At 45.3% G+C, this 16,884-nt stretch overlaps 1 protein-coding gene across 5 annotated transcripts in view; it reads right to left on the reverse strand.

Moving 5' to 3' along the window:
* cd276 (CD276 molecule) overlaps window positions 1-16,884 on the reverse strand; it is a 162,382-nt gene that overhangs the window by 37,542 nt on the left and 107,956 nt on the right. For 4 of the 5 annotated variants that reach the window (XM_069902689.1, XM_069902687.1, XM_069902686.1 and 1 more), the window contains 2 exons: window positions 13,014-13,049; window positions 5,130-5,165 (listed from right to left, as the gene is read on the reverse strand). In XM_069902689.1, coding sequence (XP_069758790.1) covers window positions 5,130-5,165; window positions 13,014-13,049 — 72 coding nt within the window. The remainder of the gene's footprint in view (window positions 1-5,129; window positions 5,166-13,013; window positions 13,050-16,884) is intronic. The other variant, XM_069902688.1, reaches the window with a different exon arrangement.

Genomic DNA, 16,884 nt, shown 5'->3' on the forward strand with positions numbered 1-16,884 from the left:
ACAGATTGGGAGAGAGAGAGAAGATAGTACTGAGAGGTAGAACGAGAAAGACAGAGAGGCAGACACAAAGGAAAAAGAGTGGCCAGAAGGAGAGAGAAGACTTGGGGGGGGGGGGGGGGAGGTGGGGAGGATGCAGAGAGAGAGAGAGAAGACAGGAAGTAGATAGGGAGAGCGAGCAAAATAATGTGTGAAGGAAAAGGATAGAGGATACAGGAGAGGAGGGTGTAAGAGTGAGAGAGGCATTTACAAGTACATATGCATAAAATGACTAAGACGTCTGCCTCAGCTATTCTCTCCTGTTTCAGTGCGGGAAGTTACAGCTGCTGTATAGAAACAGATAACAGAGCAACGAGAAGATGTGACCCTATACAGAAATCAGACAATTCTTGCAGCCATGAACAAGACCCATTGCTGTCGGGAATAGCCAGGAAAGGTGAGCAGAGGTGATCCTTTGCAGAAACCGGCTGGAAATGGGTGATTTATTCGCTTGGCTCCACAGGCACAAATTTCCTGATAGAATCTCAATTGCTTCTGTAAGTCAACTCTGTAATGGAAAAGCACTGATACTGACCATTAAGTGGCAAGAGCGGAGAATGAGGACAGTGGATCAATGCTTCTGGAGCCTTGAAGAAATTGGTATTCAGCAGAACTGCTCTTGCGAATCTGTTATCGCAAGCCTATCATTGCAAATGCTATCTCCAGCCCACGAGCTCGTTAATCAACGGCAATCTTCCCCCACAATAACGTGTTCATTACCAAAAGGGACTCTATTACAGCACAATTATTTTGGATAGCATTATAGTCTCAGTGCTCCAGTTGACCAAGCCAATCTGACTGGTGAGAGATGATAATTAATCCCTTACGGACAGTTGTGGCCTATTTACTCCCATCTTCCCCGCTAACATAATGGTTTTGCTGTCTTTACCAACCTAAACTTTACAAATGTATATTTCCCTAGCGCTTGGATACGGCATGTTGGACCGATACATTTATCAAGATGTCCATAATACAAAAGCAAAATAGCAGAGATAATGGAAATTGGACACACAGAAAGTGTTCAATAGGTTAGGAAGCGTCTAGAGAGAGAGGGAAGCCGCTTTCAGGTGCTCAGAAGCAGATAATGCACCAGCAGACACGGCTGGGGGAGGGCAGCTGGAGCGTTCAGGTGACCGCAGAGAAGACGCCTTTCTGTCACCCAAACACGCAGTCTGAAGGAGAGCCGCGTCCGAGCGAGCGCCGGCTCCTGTGGACTGTGGCCGTCGTCCCACTGCTGCTGCGGGGGGGGCGGGATCCTCCGAGCCTGAGAATATACCTGCAGGAGGAGGGTCAGGTAAGTGCTCCTCCTGGCCGGGTTCTCCACTTTCATGGGGGCCACCCAACTGCCCCATTGGGGTAGAACAGGCGGCTTTACATTTGGGTATTCTGGCCACCTGAAAGCGGCTAGAGAGAGAGAGATACAGTGTCAAGAATATAGTTCTGGGGATGGCTAAGCTTGCAGCACATTTCCTGTTTTTAATTTCAAAATGCTGGAGGAACTTTTCAGTGGAGAACATAAAAGCCCGCAGATGATGGAATCTTGAGCAAGCAATGAGAGGCTGGAAGCATTCAGCAGAACCGGCAGGTGGAAATGGACAGTCAACGTTGCGGGTCGGGGCCCTTCGTTGAGATTAGAGTAGGAAGGAATAATATTGAGTAGATCTAGGGGAGTAAAAGAATGCTGGGGGGGGGGGGGGGAATGAAGCTGGGAAGAGGCTAAAAGGTAACAGGGTATTGAACAGAAGGTAGGAGAGGTGTAGACGTAGAGGGGAGACCCCTAGAAGAGGGGGGGTTTGACAGAGATAAGTACGGAAATGCACCAACAAGACACGGGAATAATAGAGCCAGGGATGTTATCTAAAATTATATTTTAAAATGTTTCAGGTTAAACATACAGCCATTTCAGCTCATGAGCTACGAACCCCTCCCTCCACCCCCCCCCCACCCCCGAACGTTTTGAATGGGGTGGGAGGAAGCTTGAGCGCCCAGAGGAAACCCACGTGGAGTCGGGGAGACAGCTCTGGATTCGAACCCCGATTGCCTTCAATGCTCCCTTCCAAACGTCTCGCCCTCAGCACCTCTTCTCGCCCTGCGATCGCACGAAATGTCTCCCACATTCAAATTTGTCATCGGACCACCGTTAACTGGCAGGAATTTAACGGCTAAACCCTGAGCAATTTGCTCTCCCTGACTTTGCCCTCTTGGTTCCCGTCTCTTTGACCATGCCCCCCCCCCATACCTCCCCTTTCACGGGGCAGCACCAATCTTCACTCGAGAGGATTGTGAAAACCCCCAATTGTTTCGTTGATGCAACCTTTGACCCACTAAAAGTCCCCACAGGTGAATTTCCCGTTGTCAAGATTTACAGTTTTGTGGGCATAGTGTAAAACACCAATAACTGTGGCTGGAAGGGAGGATCATGTTGAGTGGCTCCATCAGTACGAGTTCACTGTCATATACATCACACAATGAAGATAGGCACCAAAATTCTTACTGCAGTTAAACGGGTACTCTAAAAAAGAACTGCCAAAATTGAGAGAACTTTAATAGTATGCTTAGGCCCTAAATATTCACAAACATGCAATCATGAAGAAGGCATTGTCTCAGCTATATTTTATGAAGAGTTTAAAGAGATTTATAACCATATTACAGCGCAGAAACAGGCCATATCGGCCCTTCGCTTTCGCGCCCGTTCACTTGAACAACTCCACTAGTTCCCCCCTCCCGCTCTCCGCCCATAACCCTCCAACCCCCTCTCATCCAACCTCCTCTTAAATGACAGAAGAGACCCTGCCGTGACTATCTCCTCTGGAAGATCATTCCATTCTGCCACCATTCTCTGAGTGAAGAAGCCTCCTCTAACACATCTCCTCAAGTTTTTCCCCTCCTTACCTTTATGCCCTCTTGTTCCAACCTCCCCTACCCTCAGGGGAAAGAGGCTACTCACGTCTAGTCTATCTATTTCCTTCAAAATTTTAAATACCTCTCTCAACCAACTACATTCCAATGAATAAAGTCCCAGTCTCCTTAATCTTTCTCTGGTATGTCACCAAGGACTCTTGCAAATTTCTACAGGGGGAGAACATTCCGGCCATGGAGCCAATTCACAGGGCAGGAAAAGAATACAGAGCGCGGTGAACTCGGCCACAGTCTTCACTCCCTTCAGGACATCTTTAAGAGGCGGTGCCTCAAGGAAGCAGCTTCTATCATCAAGGAACCCTCATCACCCATGTCCTCGCTGCTACCATCAGGAAGGAGGCACAGGAGCCCAGCAGCACAAACGCAGCTTCTTCCCCCTCCTCCATCAGATTTCTGAACGTTCGCTTTTTTCTTGCACTGCTTATTTATCTTTCAAAATCTTGCATTTACAGTACTGCAACTGTTCTGTGCAACACCGCTGCCACCAAACAACTAATCGCATGGCAATAAACCGGATCCCAGCGCAAGAAATGTGACTTAGCAATGGTGCAGACATCCCTTTTTTCTGGCGTTGGAGCGATTCCTGATGAGTAATGAAGGGAGGTTAAAGAGCCTGGAAGCTGCTGGAAAGAAATTGATCTTGAACCTAGATGGACGCAATCGGCTCTGCGATTGGAGTAAATGCTTGAAGGCCTGCTGGGAATTTGAACGAGTCAGTCATTCACTGAACTTAAAATGCATGGAATTATCTACGGATTTGAGCCAGTGAATGTAAATAACATGGCACATTAGGAGGTAGCTATTAAAAATTATTGAATTATCAGATAAATGGGTGGGGGGGGGGGAGAAGAGAGCAAACTTTGCCTGTGACTAAAGTGCAAGAGCCATTGCCCTACAATTCTCTGCATGGAGAGGAAGGCAAAATAAACCAATTAATCTCTTCTTCCTTGTCTCCTGGTATTGGCAAGCTCAGAGCTTCGTGTTACATTAAACCATCAAGGCCACGCAGGCGGTTCCCCACCACCTTCTCAAAGGTGTTAGGGCAGGAATAGATGTGTCTTTGCCCAGAAATTAACAAAACTCAAAGTCAGATGAGTGGTAACTTGACAGATTACAACCATGCTGAGAATAATTAACAATTTTAGAAGATCCCAAACAAAAATAATTTTTCTAAAAACAATTACTCTTTTTTAAAGGAAGACTTCACCGGTGAAGAAGATGGTTGTGAAATGAGGGCAGTGTCATTACTTCAACCTGAGCTTTGGTGACTGGTCAGTGACGATTCCAGGACTTGGAGGTTTGCATTTGAAAGCCTAACTTTGATGAGAGGTAAACCCACCTGTGGTGTCGTAATCGACCCAAGATAATGCCAAGGAATAGGACAATAGGATAAGTTGTCTGGCCCCAAGTTTCCACAGAGCAGCTGGGTACAAGACAATCGTAACCCTCGAGCCATCATCCTGTATCCGATGTCCAGTATCAGGAAGGCAGGTCCCAAGCTAGCTGTCCTAAAGCCATGCTACTATACGATCGCAGCCATGTTCGAGCAACATCTGGACCAGCTGTTCTCAATGGGGACACTACGGCACCTTCTGGGGGGGCCACAGCACATTTAAGTAAAACCTTATTTTCCTTTTCACATCACATAACATTAGGGGTGCAGTGCAAATATTTTAGGTGCCGGAGCTCACCAAAGACGTTGGGCGTTGTATAATTGACAGTGAACTACAAAGTAGGACAACCAGTTGTGGAAGAAACAGGTATGACAAGAATATTGCTCAGTGGGGGCGGGCACGAGAGGCATGCGCGTTTCCCTGGCACTGGCAGGTGTGTGGGGGATTACGGGTAACAATGATGGCCATTGATCCTGCATTGAGCCGCCACTGCCCTGAACAAGCCCGTGAGGTGCTGGAGCGGCGCTCCGATGACCTCCAGCAGCCCTGCACCCCTGTATAACGTAAATATAGTTCATGTTTTTGTTACGGAGTCAGTAGAAGTACGGAAAGTACCAAAAGCTTGACTGGTTCACAGGGAAAGGGGGTTCATAAACCGTCAGCAGAATCTTAAGGAGGCCACAGCCAAAACAAAAACAATTGAGAATGGCTGCTGTCGACAGGGTTCAGGGAGGCCCAAATGCACAAAGAGGCTTCAAAACTGAGAAGAGGCAAACCCACCTTCTTTGTCTTCAGTGCTGTCCAAGGGTTTCATCACTACAAAGGCCAAAAAAAAGGACTATTAGTATCTGGCACCTATGGAAATTGGTCGGTCGGATAAGTGTATTTTCCGGTTGCTTGAGACTTTCTCTTACAATGCCTAACCAATACACCTACATTAACAATAAACAGTTAAAAAGACAAAAAATACTATACTGTACTTACACTGAACAAACTTCAGATTTCAGATAATTTATCATCAAGAGTACATACATCACATACAACCCTGAGATTCTTTTTCCTGCGGGCGAGGCAGAATGACCATTTATTGAGAGTTCAAAAAGAAATTGTACACAACGTACACATCTAAACAAAGGTAAACAACTGTGGAATACAGAGAGAAAAAAAATCAAAAAAGCACACAAGTACGAGTCCTTAAATGAGTCCCTGATTGAGTTTGTTGTTGAGGGGTCTGATGGTGGAGGGGGAGCAGCTGCTCTCCTAACGTGAGGAAAGATGTACTGGCTTTGGAGGCGGTGCAGAGGTTCTCCAGGTTGATTCCAGAGAAGGAGGGGGGTAGCCTACGAGGAGCCTGGGGCAGTACTCCCTGTAATTTAGAAGAATGAGAGGGGATCTTATAGAAGCGTGTAAAATTATGAAAGGAATAGATAAGATTGAGGTAGTTAAGTGGTTTCCATTGGTGGGAAGACCTGAACTAGAGGACATTGCCTCAAAATACAAGGTAGTAGATTTAGGACAGAGATGATTTAAATTTAAATTTAAGGTGACAGATTATGTTATATTTCATATTGTGTATAGATATGCTTTAAAGCAGATAAATTGTGGAGTTTTTTTTTATTTAGGTCACAAACAAACACAAACACTTCACAACACAGACCTCATTTAAAATGCCAGAGCTCTGCTCAAGCCAGACAGTCCAGGCTCCCGGTGCCTTTGCAAAAACTTTGAAGGATGCCGATAAGGACTCCACAAGTAGGCATTAATTTGACATGCTGTGGAGTAATAGATTATTGTTTTGGAGAGCAAAAGATGAACGGGCTCAGATGATTGGGTCCGGTTCCGCAGTCTGTCTGAATGCAGATTGCTGTGGTAAGAGGGTCATGTGGTTTTCTCACACAGAGAGAGAGAGAGAATGAATTCAGTTCTACAGCAGCTGGGACTGGAACGTGACAAGCTGGCAAGCTTGTGGAAAAAGTCCATTTTGAAGACAGGTTGTGAGTTCTTAGTTCAGCTGGGTCAAAGAGGAGAGGACTGGTTGTATAATGCTTCACTTGAAATAAGGGAAACAGGAAAGGAACTCTGTGGTGAACTGAAAGAAAGAGCTCATCGTCTGGAAAACCCTGATGGGGCAAGTTTCTTTGGCAAGACACTGACGTGCCTGATCGGAAGGAATCAGTTGTGGGTGTCCAACGAGCAGCAAATCTCTCTCTGAAAACCAACAAGAACCTTCCTGAGTGGTAACCATTTACCTTTCAAGCACCAAAGCCTGGTGAAATTCATAAATGTCAATTTATAAGTATAAAAATTGCCTGATACCAGTGAACTTGTAGGAGTGAGAAGTGAGATTGGCCTGTGAATCAAAGAACTTTTCTGAACTTACACACACATTACATACTCATGTGCTTAAAATTAGAAGGGGGTTAAGTTAGGTTAAGTTAATAGTAATAAGTTAAAGTTTAATCCTGTTTTTATGTTTAAAGAAAATTAAAAGCAACTTTTGTTTAAATAACCATTTGTCTTGGTAAATTTATATTGCTGCTGGGTTTTGGGGTCCTTTGGGCCCGTTACATTAGACATACCGCACGGCCATTTTGGGCCACAAGTCCGTGCCATTCAATTTACAACCAATTAACCTACCACACCCAGTATGTTTCGAACGGTGGGAGGAAACAGGAGCCTCTGGGGAAAACCTAAGGAGACATGAGGAGAGCGTACAAAGTCCTCACGGACAGCGTGGGATTCAACCCCGTCCTGATCACTGGCGCTTTTAAAGGTGTTGCGCTAACCACTGAAGGTGAAGAGGGTGGTGAATCTGTGGAATTGGCTGTGGCCTTCCGTTTCTTGCACACGTAGGCATCCTCGGAGGGCACGGTAAGCAAGATGGATTGGGGCCAATCACACAAGGTCTGGTCTGCGGTTGCCTTCCGCAATTTCATTTGGGAACCAGAGCCTCCGGCCTAAGTGTGCCGTCATCTTCCAATCACGTGTGCCCAGAGTCTGATCCGGCTTGACTCTCACCTCCCTTCACTATTGCTTCCATTTAATATCAATGGCAGGCTTTTCCTGTCCTCAATCCAATCCAGTTAACAGTCAAATTGGCTTATCGTTTCTTCACAGTTCAGCGTGTCTTCCTCTTCTCGCTTATCGACCATTGAAAATGAAAGCAGCAAACGGTAAATAGGAAGGATCTTATACGCTTTAAGTTAATCTTTGGATTCTAAATGCATATCAATAAAAACTACTGACTCACACACACTGAGTTCAAACAGGTCCATTAACTGGAAACTGATTTTCAATTCTGCTCTCAAGCTTTTGAAAGGTTTAAGTCAGAATTTTTCAGTTGACATAATGAGGAAAAAACGCAAATAAATAAATGAGTTCAAACTTGCTATTTATAACTTGGCACTTGGTGCTTGCTAACGGACTTATCCATTTAAACTTGGAACGCTTCATCTCTTCCATTCGGGATACTTTGCAGTTCCTTCAAAAGACCCAGTTCTGGACACATGCACGCGATTGTCGCAGGTGAGAATGGATTATTCAGTCGCGACCTTATTGGGAGAGTGAAACGTGATTGATTGAAAGGACAGTGAAGCCCATTGGAGAACACAGTAAAATCCCTGGTATCCGGCACCTGTAGGGATTGGTAGATGTCGGATACTGAACGTTTCCGATTAACCCAAATGCTTGGGATTGGATGTTTTCCGGTTAACCAGATTTTTCCGAATAGCTGAGAAATTGCTTTAAGCAGGCCCAGTGGCATCATCTGAATACTTGCATCAGTGGTTAAACAACAAGAAAAAAAAACAGAAAGTTTTTCAAGCATGAAATAATTCTTATCAAAAAAAAAACAATGTGACTCCACTTACAAATGCATAACTTTAAGAAAACATCTTTTTTTTCCCAACATGTCATCGCTGAAAAATAATTTGGAAAACTGAGAATTTCGGTTAAGCAATTTTAGATATTCGGAAAAGTACTGTAAGTGAATTTTCCGGTTGCTTGAGACTGCATGTTGTGTGATTGGCAAACAAACTGCGAGACGTACCAATTTTACATCTCCTTATTTTCTGCAATTCTTTTTTTTTTGCCACTTGCTTGAGGGTGCCGGTTTCTTGATTTCCTGATAACAGGGGTCTTACTGCATATAGATGATTCGAAAAAGTGTTGTTAAAAGCTCAGCCGGCAACACACCTATTTCTCATCTCTCCCCGGCAACTGACTGAAGCTCAAATCGGGGGATTTGAGAGGTCATGTTGATCTCTACAAATCTTTGATGAGACCACAGTTAGAGGATTGTGTTCAGCTCTGATCACCTCATTATAGTGGAAGCTGTGGAGAGGGGGCAGAGGAGATTCACCAAGATGTTGCCTGGATTGGAAAAATAATTCTCATGAGGAAAGGTTAGCAGAACTAGGGCGTTTCTCTTGGACCATGTAACCCAGGACTACCTGTTCCATGATCGAGTGGTCGGGGACTAAACCAGCTCCCCCACCAGGCTTGCCTGGTGCGGAAGGTGGCTAGACATCCTGCAGAATAAAATACAAGACTTGCCAAAGGGTGGACGAACCCTCTTGTGGGGTCAACGGTCGTCTAGCGAACACGCGCCGTGAAGCGCGGAGAGGGCGTCCCTTGCACCAAAACCCAGTCACTGCAACAGAACTTCCCCCAGCCGTCTTGGACCTCACCATGCCACTGGATCCGGGCGGGGAGGTCGAGAGGGTGAGTCTGGACCTGTGCAACCCCCCTCCCCCCAGCTCTCCTAAAATCCAATCATGCATACGCTGTTCTTTTCTGAGGAGTGGGGTGTAAACCCCACAAACTGGCTGAAAGGAACCATCTTCATCCTTATGGGATGATAAACAGAAGAGAAAGCTGTGCTGTAACGTTCTATGTTCATGGGTAGTTGACGTTGATAGGGTGAGATGCTTTCCAGACTGCAGAGATCTTTGCATCCAGGAAATTATTTAGTATTCAAACAACATTGAGTGAATGTTCACTTATTTGCATCCAACAAAGTTACTTGCAGACATTTGTCTGTTCAGAGCTTAAAGCTTTCACCCTCTGCTCCAATCTGCTTTTGGATGCCAAACAGCTTTTGTGAAGACCAGAGAGATTTGCATTTGGTCCCCTTCACGACATCCCCAAAAGCTTTGCAGACAGACAAATCAAGTATTCTGCATTAATGGAACAGCACAGAAACAGACCCTTTGGCCTTTCCAGTTGTAATGTGTGTCGAAAGAACCAAAGACTTGTCGATCCAAACCAAGGCTTTTATTAACTAAAAGACTGGAGCGTATCACAAGTAGGTCGACCAGCCCAGAATGACCTGGTCTGGCTAGGAGCCATCCTTTAAGATCTGCCAGTAGGTGCGGCTACACTCTCAGCCAATCACAGTCATCTTACACTACCATCTGTACATAGACACATTGGTGATAGAATCTGTACTATCACACCAGTCTGTGCCGTTTTTCTGCCCCACACAGCCTTCCATACCCCTCCCATCCACGTACCTGTCCAAATTCTTAACGTTGAGCCTGCATTCAACAGTTCAACCCTCTCTGGGAAAGGGAAAGGTTCCATTATCGTCATGTAATTCTACATTTAGAATGTAATATGCATGAAATTCTTTAACTTTTGGCTACTGTACTTTGCCCAGCGCCCCTCAGTACCTGGTGCCCCTCCAAGTACTGACCAGTCGTGAGCCTGCTTGGCTTCCTGGATCGGACAATCTCAGGCATATTCAGGTTATTAGTGTGAAGAAGTTCCCCTTAAACTTTTCACCTTTCACCGTTCATCCATGTCCTCTGGTTTGTACGTCAGTGGAAAAAGCCACTCATATCCCCCTCATAATTTTGTACCTCTATCAAATCTCGCTTCATTCCTCTACGCTCCAGGGAATAAAGTCCTAACCTGTTTAACCTAACTCAGATATTTCTGTTATTTTAATTCACTGCTAGAATATAACATGGGCAGTAAACTGAAAGAAATATGTATTCGGTGCTTGCAGGGGCAAAGAGGAAGCCAACATTTCCTCTGCCTTGTCAGGCTTTGGCTTAAAGCAAATCGGAAATCATCCACACTGATACGTTCTGCGCTGTTTGCCCAATCTGCGCAAGAGTTGTCACTTGTTAACCAGTGTGAGTCATTAAACAGTGGTGACCTTTGGAGACGACTGCTGTCAGGTTTCCTTTAACAAGAGGCTTACATTTTCATCTCCAGAAACAGGGCATTAGCTCCCAAGTTCCGACATAACAAAATTTGGCAGGCACAGTAAATATTTAATGAGAAACACTGGTATGAGGTAATGATCAATTGAGGATTACAGCTCTATGACAATCGGGGAGTGGGGCATTCTCCAGTTATGCCAATCTACCACAGGGCATTCATCAGAATCAGGATTTACTGTCACGAAATTCGGTGTTTTGCGGCGGCGTCGTAGTTCAAACATTCATACTATAACCATCTTATATAAAAACAATAGCGCACAAAAAGTAAGGCAGTGTCTTTGCTTCATTTAGGAATCTGATGGCAGCGGGGCGGGGAAGAAGCCGTCCTTGTGCCGTTAATTGCTCGACTTTAGGTTCCTGTACCTTCCCCCCCCATGGTAGCCGAGTGAAGAGGGCACGGCCTGGGTGGTGGGGGTCTTCGAGGATCGAAGCCACTTATTTTTAAATCATATTTTTAATCCAGAAAAATACACATATATATTATTGCTAATAAATGTTAAAATGCTTGCTTTTAAGTACTATTAACTTTTATACTATCAGTTTGGATAATTATTATACATTTTAATAATTCAGTAGTTTTCAAATTATTGCACCATTTGATTTAACATTTGCTTTGAAATTGATTCTTTCCCTTGTCACTCTCAGTACTGATAACATAAACAAAGTCCCCACTAATAATCCACCTCCACAAGAATAACTGCTATTTTGTAGTGGGCCGGGTAGCCGCGTAACATAGCTGGCCAAACAGCCGCGGGCCTGATCGCCGCTGGCGCAGTCAGCCGAACGGCCGCGCGATGCTGCGGACCAAATCGCATGGCACTAGGTAGTTAGGTGTTCACCTACAAGATGATGCGGGGCGCTCGTCATCTCCATTTTAAGCCCTTCATGCGTGTCGCAGGGGCCCCGATGACATCACTTCTGGTCCTGGATGTCCGGGCCGGAAGTGATTTTAAAAAGTGAGGCAAGTCTGAATAAAGTTTTTTGCTGACCAACTACCGCATCTGGTGCGTTGATTTAGCGGCACTGCGGCAGTAGACGCCACCATTTTACTTTTTAAAAAAAATTTAGACATACAGCACGGTAACAGGCTCTTTCGGCCCACGAGCCCATGCCGCCCAATTCCACCCAATTGACCAACATCCCTGGAATGTTTTTGAAGGACGGGGGAATCCAGAGCATCTGGAGGAAACCCAGGCAGAACGTGCACACTCCTTACAGGCACCACCGGATTTGAACCAGGATCGCTGGTGCTGCAACTAACTGCCCTGCCCCAAAAAGTGACTGTGGCAGGACTCGAACCTGCAATCTTCTGATATGCAGGTCATTCGGCCCATTGAGTCCCATCTCTAATACATCATTGGTTGATCCAATCTCTCCCTCAGCCCCATTCCCCTGCCTTCTCCCCCCTATTTGCTTTGAACACATAAACAGACTGTCTCCACCAAATGTCTCCGCTCCAGTGAAATTGTAAGTGGATTCTTTAAAGGTGAAGGAAATTAACATTTTGTAGATTGCTGGAGGTAATCATCTCATGTGACCATAATTTTCTCAAAGTCTGAGCTTAAGGGTGAACTAAAAGGCGCTCTCTCGGGTAAGTAGGCTCATCAACCTGATTTGGTTCACTGAATGTCATCACACTCTGTTGTTGACGTGCAGTGACTAGATTGGAGAGTGTGCGTGAGGGGGAAACCACTGGAGAGGCTGGAACTAGGGGAGGTGGTTTATAAATCAGGGGCTGAGTGAAATGAGGGAACCCCACTATACACACCTCCTCAGGAGTTTGCAGAGGTTAGGTATGACATTGGAAATTCCTGGCAAATTTCGACTGATGCGCGGTGGAAAATATGCTGATCGGCTGCATCAGGGTCTGGTATGGGGGAACACCAATACCCCTGAGCATAAGGTCCTGCAAAAGGAAGTGGACACAGCCCAGGACATCACAGGCAAAACCCTCCCCACCGTCGAGAACATCAACAGGGAAAGCTGCCGTCTGAGAGCAGCAGGGATCATCAGGGACCCTCACCACCCGGCACACGCTCTGTCCTCTCTGCTGCCATCAGGAAAGATGCCACAAGACTTGGCCCACCAGGATCAGGAACAGCTGCTGCCCCTCCACCCTCAGACTCCTCGACAACAACCTCAATTTAAAGACTCTTGTGCCCTTCATATTTTTTTCCCTCTCCGTATTGCACAGTTCGTTTATATTTCTTTGCATGTGTACCTTGTATTCAGTTTTTTCTTTGGCTCTAATTTTGCCACGTCCGCAGGGAAAAAGAATCTCAGGGTTGTTTGTGATGTCATGTATGTACTCGGACGCTAAATCTGAGATCCGAATGGACAGTCTCCGTGCTGTGACTGAGGCGGGGTTATGGAGCGGTGCTTCTACAACACAATGTGAAAATAACAGCGTCTCCGCGACTGCTTGTTAGCTTACCTGTCCTCACTTCTGTCTTCCCTTTCACATCATCCTCTGCAATTAAACAGAGATGCCTTGTTAAACACAGAACCAATCAAACTGAAACATGGCCAATGCGCGGAGCTCCTCTGTCACTGACCCGAGTTATATTCCACATGTTCAAAGGCCAGAAATAAAGATTTGTGTGGACACAGCACTTCTTCCATCCCTTTTGGGACATTCCCAATGTTTAACAAATAAGATAGCCACTGTTAGAATGGAAACACACATAGTACATGAAAAAGCCAATTCCGTGGCTGTCAGTTAATGTCCAAATCTTTTGCAGGAGGGATAGCTGGAATTTAAATTAGATGGTACAGCACTGTAACAGGCCAAATCAGCCCTTCGAGTCCATGCTGCCCCATTTTCCATTCGATTAACCTACATCCCGCATCGGACTTGTCAGTCACCAACGAGCCTGCAGCTCCATAAATCTTCGTCCGCGAAGCCAAACCAAAGAAGAAAGAAAGAACCTACACCCCAGTACATTTTTGAAGAGTGGGAGGAAACCGGAGCTCCCAGAGAAAACCCACAGACACGGGGAGAACGTGCAAACTCCTTACAGACAGCGCGGGATTCAAACCCAGGTCCTGTCCCAATCACTAGCGCCGTAAATTCTACTTACTTACACAAACACATTTTCCCTTTCTTCATGCATTGTGCACAGATTGAATGGAACTGCAAGCTTATTAAAAAGAGGATCTACTAACACTGAACATTATGGCCTTCCCTACATCGGAGAGAAGTTCGGTAGTTACCAATGACGGGGATTTCCCACTGCCCACCCATTTCAATTCAGCGCCCCACTCCCGCACCGACATGGCTGTCCTTGGCCTTACGTACTGTCAAGCCAAATCCACCCATAAATTGGAGGAGAAACACCTAAAATTACATCTGGGCCCTCTCCAACCGGATGGCTTCAACGTTGACTTCTCTGACTTCTGCTGGACCACTCACCTTCTTCCCCTACCCCATCTTCCCTCCTGCTCTCCACCCCCTTCCGCCTCCATTCACAGAGACATCCTCCCCCCTCCCCCCCGTTTGCTAGTGCGCCCGCCCTCCCTCATCCACCTCCTGCCTGTGAGACCGTGCTCCTTCCCCTGCCCCTCTCCTCTCGAGCGCCTGCCTACATTTTGCTCATACCTTGATGAAGGGCTCAAGCCTGTAATGTTGGTGATGTATCTTTATCTTTGCTCCATAAAATACGCGGTTTTTTTTTACTTCTACCACAGATGGGGGGGGGTGGGGGTGATAGGTGGGGTCTTTGGCCAAGTTGGTAAAGTTAGCAGAGCTGGGGCTTTTCTCTTTGGAGTGACTTAATAGAGGTCTTCTGAGAGGCATAGATAAAGTCAGCGCCTTTTTCCCAGGTTGACGGTGGCATATACCTGAGGACATCAGGTGAGGGGAGGAAAGTTTAACGGGGACAACAGGGGTAAATTCTTTACACAGAGAGTTGTGGGTGCCTAGAATGCATTGCCAGGATGGTGGTGGAGGCTGGTACAATAGAGATATTTTATAGACAAGAAGAAGAGAGGTGTGAGGTCTCGAAAGTTTAGATCAGTGGTTTTCAAACTTGTTCTTTCCACTCACATTCCACCTTAAGTAATCTCTGTGCCATATGTGCTGTGATCAGTAAGGGATTACTTAAGGTGGTGTGTGAGTGGGAAGGGAAGGTTGTGAACTGCTGCTCTCGACCCAGTTGTTACTGAAATATTTTGTTTGAGAAATATTGTCATTGGCCCATTTCCTTTGGAGCTCTGAAACGGTGCACATAACGAGTCAATGAGGTACGATTAAAACAGTGGTTTTCAAATGTTTTCTTTCTGCTCACATACCACCTTAAGCAATCCCTTACTAATCACAGAGCACCTAGGGCATCGGGAATACTTAAGGTGGTTTGTGAGTGGAAAGATAAAGTTTGAGAATCACTGGTTTAGATTGTTGGGTACATTTATATGGGTCAGCACAACATCATGGGCTGAAGGGCCTGCACTGAGCTGTATGGTTCCATGTTCATTTCTTATGTTCTACAATAGATGTGTTTCTCTCAGTTAGATGAATTGTCACAACTACTTGAGCATTTATCAGCTCTGGGGGTGACGAGGTAACTGCTAAGGAACAAGTGTCAATTAATGTCAGTTTACTTGGAAGCCATCTGTTTTTGGGTAAAGAGAGATAAAAGCCAGCAAATTGTTTCCAACGATACTGCAGTTGTTGCAGGCTTCTGTTCTTTTATAGTGAGCTAATGTAGGGGGTTGGAACAGGGTGCAAGACCCTCACAGATTTCATAACAACATTTTGTACTTAAGTCCAAGCCATAAACAGAGTTAGTGCTTTCAACTAAAACTATAAGAATGGATGGTTTACCTAAGGAGAAGACATCTGTTCAGATAAAAAGTCATATGTTTATGACTCATGCTTTTGGTAAATTGAAACTGAAACCAGTATTGATCAAGCAAGCCACGTGATTGCAGCATTGAGGTTCACTGCCAATTATCTGAAGACAGAAATGAAGTAACATTGTGTGAGTTGGACACTGCTGCTGTTCTCTCCTCTTCAGGGGATAACAGTGGGCCACTGTGACCATTGTAATGGTCATTTTGATTTACTCATGTCTGGGTAAAGGAAACAGGATCATTCCTGTATTTGGATCATTTTGTTTAACCCTTGTCTGGGTTCGTGGAAGTCACAAGTTTCATTTCCCCTCCGCAAGGAAGAGGGGAGTTGTGACCATTATTCATTCGAAAGGACCCATCCCTGGAAGCAACTCTATAAGGATTTGTGAGTTTTGAGAAGTCTGATGACTCAGTGTCTCACCCACTGTATAATTACGTTTGAACAACAGTTTCAAAGTTCTGAGTTTCAACACGGGGTTTCTAACACTGAACTTTGAATTGACTTTTCAGAATTGTGCCTAAGCTGTAATGGTTTGTGTAATCCACAAACACATACACATTTGAGTATAGTTGGAGTTAAGTTTAGATTTAAGTACGACGTTATGTTATTAGTCATTATTAATAGAATATTATTGTCTTCGTGAATTTCTACTGCTGCTGGTCTATGATGTAACACTGTAAATATCTTCATCATTAAACTTCACATCTTCTTCATAGCCAAACATTTATTGCACAGATTACTGCACTCTCAGTAAAAAAAATGCCTCGTAAACATACAAGCCATTCCACTGAAATATTGCCACTTTTGCATTGTTCAATAAGTGATGGGACAGAACAAAGTAAACAGTGCTTAAAAATTATGTGGAACGCACTTATATGAAACAGCACGCTATTCACGAGCTGAATCAGGTAATGGCCGAACTTCGTTCTTTTCACAAAGCAGTGAAACACAATAGGCTGTAGACACCAAAATGCTGGAAGGACTCAGCTGCTCGTTTCAGAATCTACACGGGACAAAGATGTATTGCCGACGTTTCTTCAAGACGAGAAACAATCAGAATAGGGAGAGGCAGGATATATCAGAAAGTCTCAGAATTCAAACAATGGGGGAGGAATCCGGACCAACAAAAGGTGTTAATTGAATGAGAAGGGACTACGTGAGAACTTATCGTGTGTGTGCGGAAGGAGACGGGAAATGGATGGGGGAAGAAGGGGATGGGGGGGGGGGAGCCAGAAAAGTTGGAGGGTGCCCAGTCAGAAGAAGAGGTGTTTTTCCTCAAAGAAGGTGCCCACAGAATCGTTGCCAGCTCTCCCATCAACCCCGCTCCGCCATTCAACCTCCGTCGATTGCTTCATGTTAATTGCGATGTGGGAGCGGGCGGTATGGTTAATGTAGTCGCTAGCACAAAGCTATCATAGCAACCGCAATAAACTTGCTCTCTGCAAGTTTATAC

This window comes from Narcine bancroftii, chromosome 11, assembly GCF_036971445.1.
Source record: "Narcine bancroftii isolate sNarBan1 chromosome 11, sNarBan1.hap1, whole genome shotgun sequence".
Lineage (NCBI taxonomy): Eukaryota > Metazoa > Chordata > Chondrichthyes > Torpediniformes > Narcinidae > Narcine > Narcine bancroftii.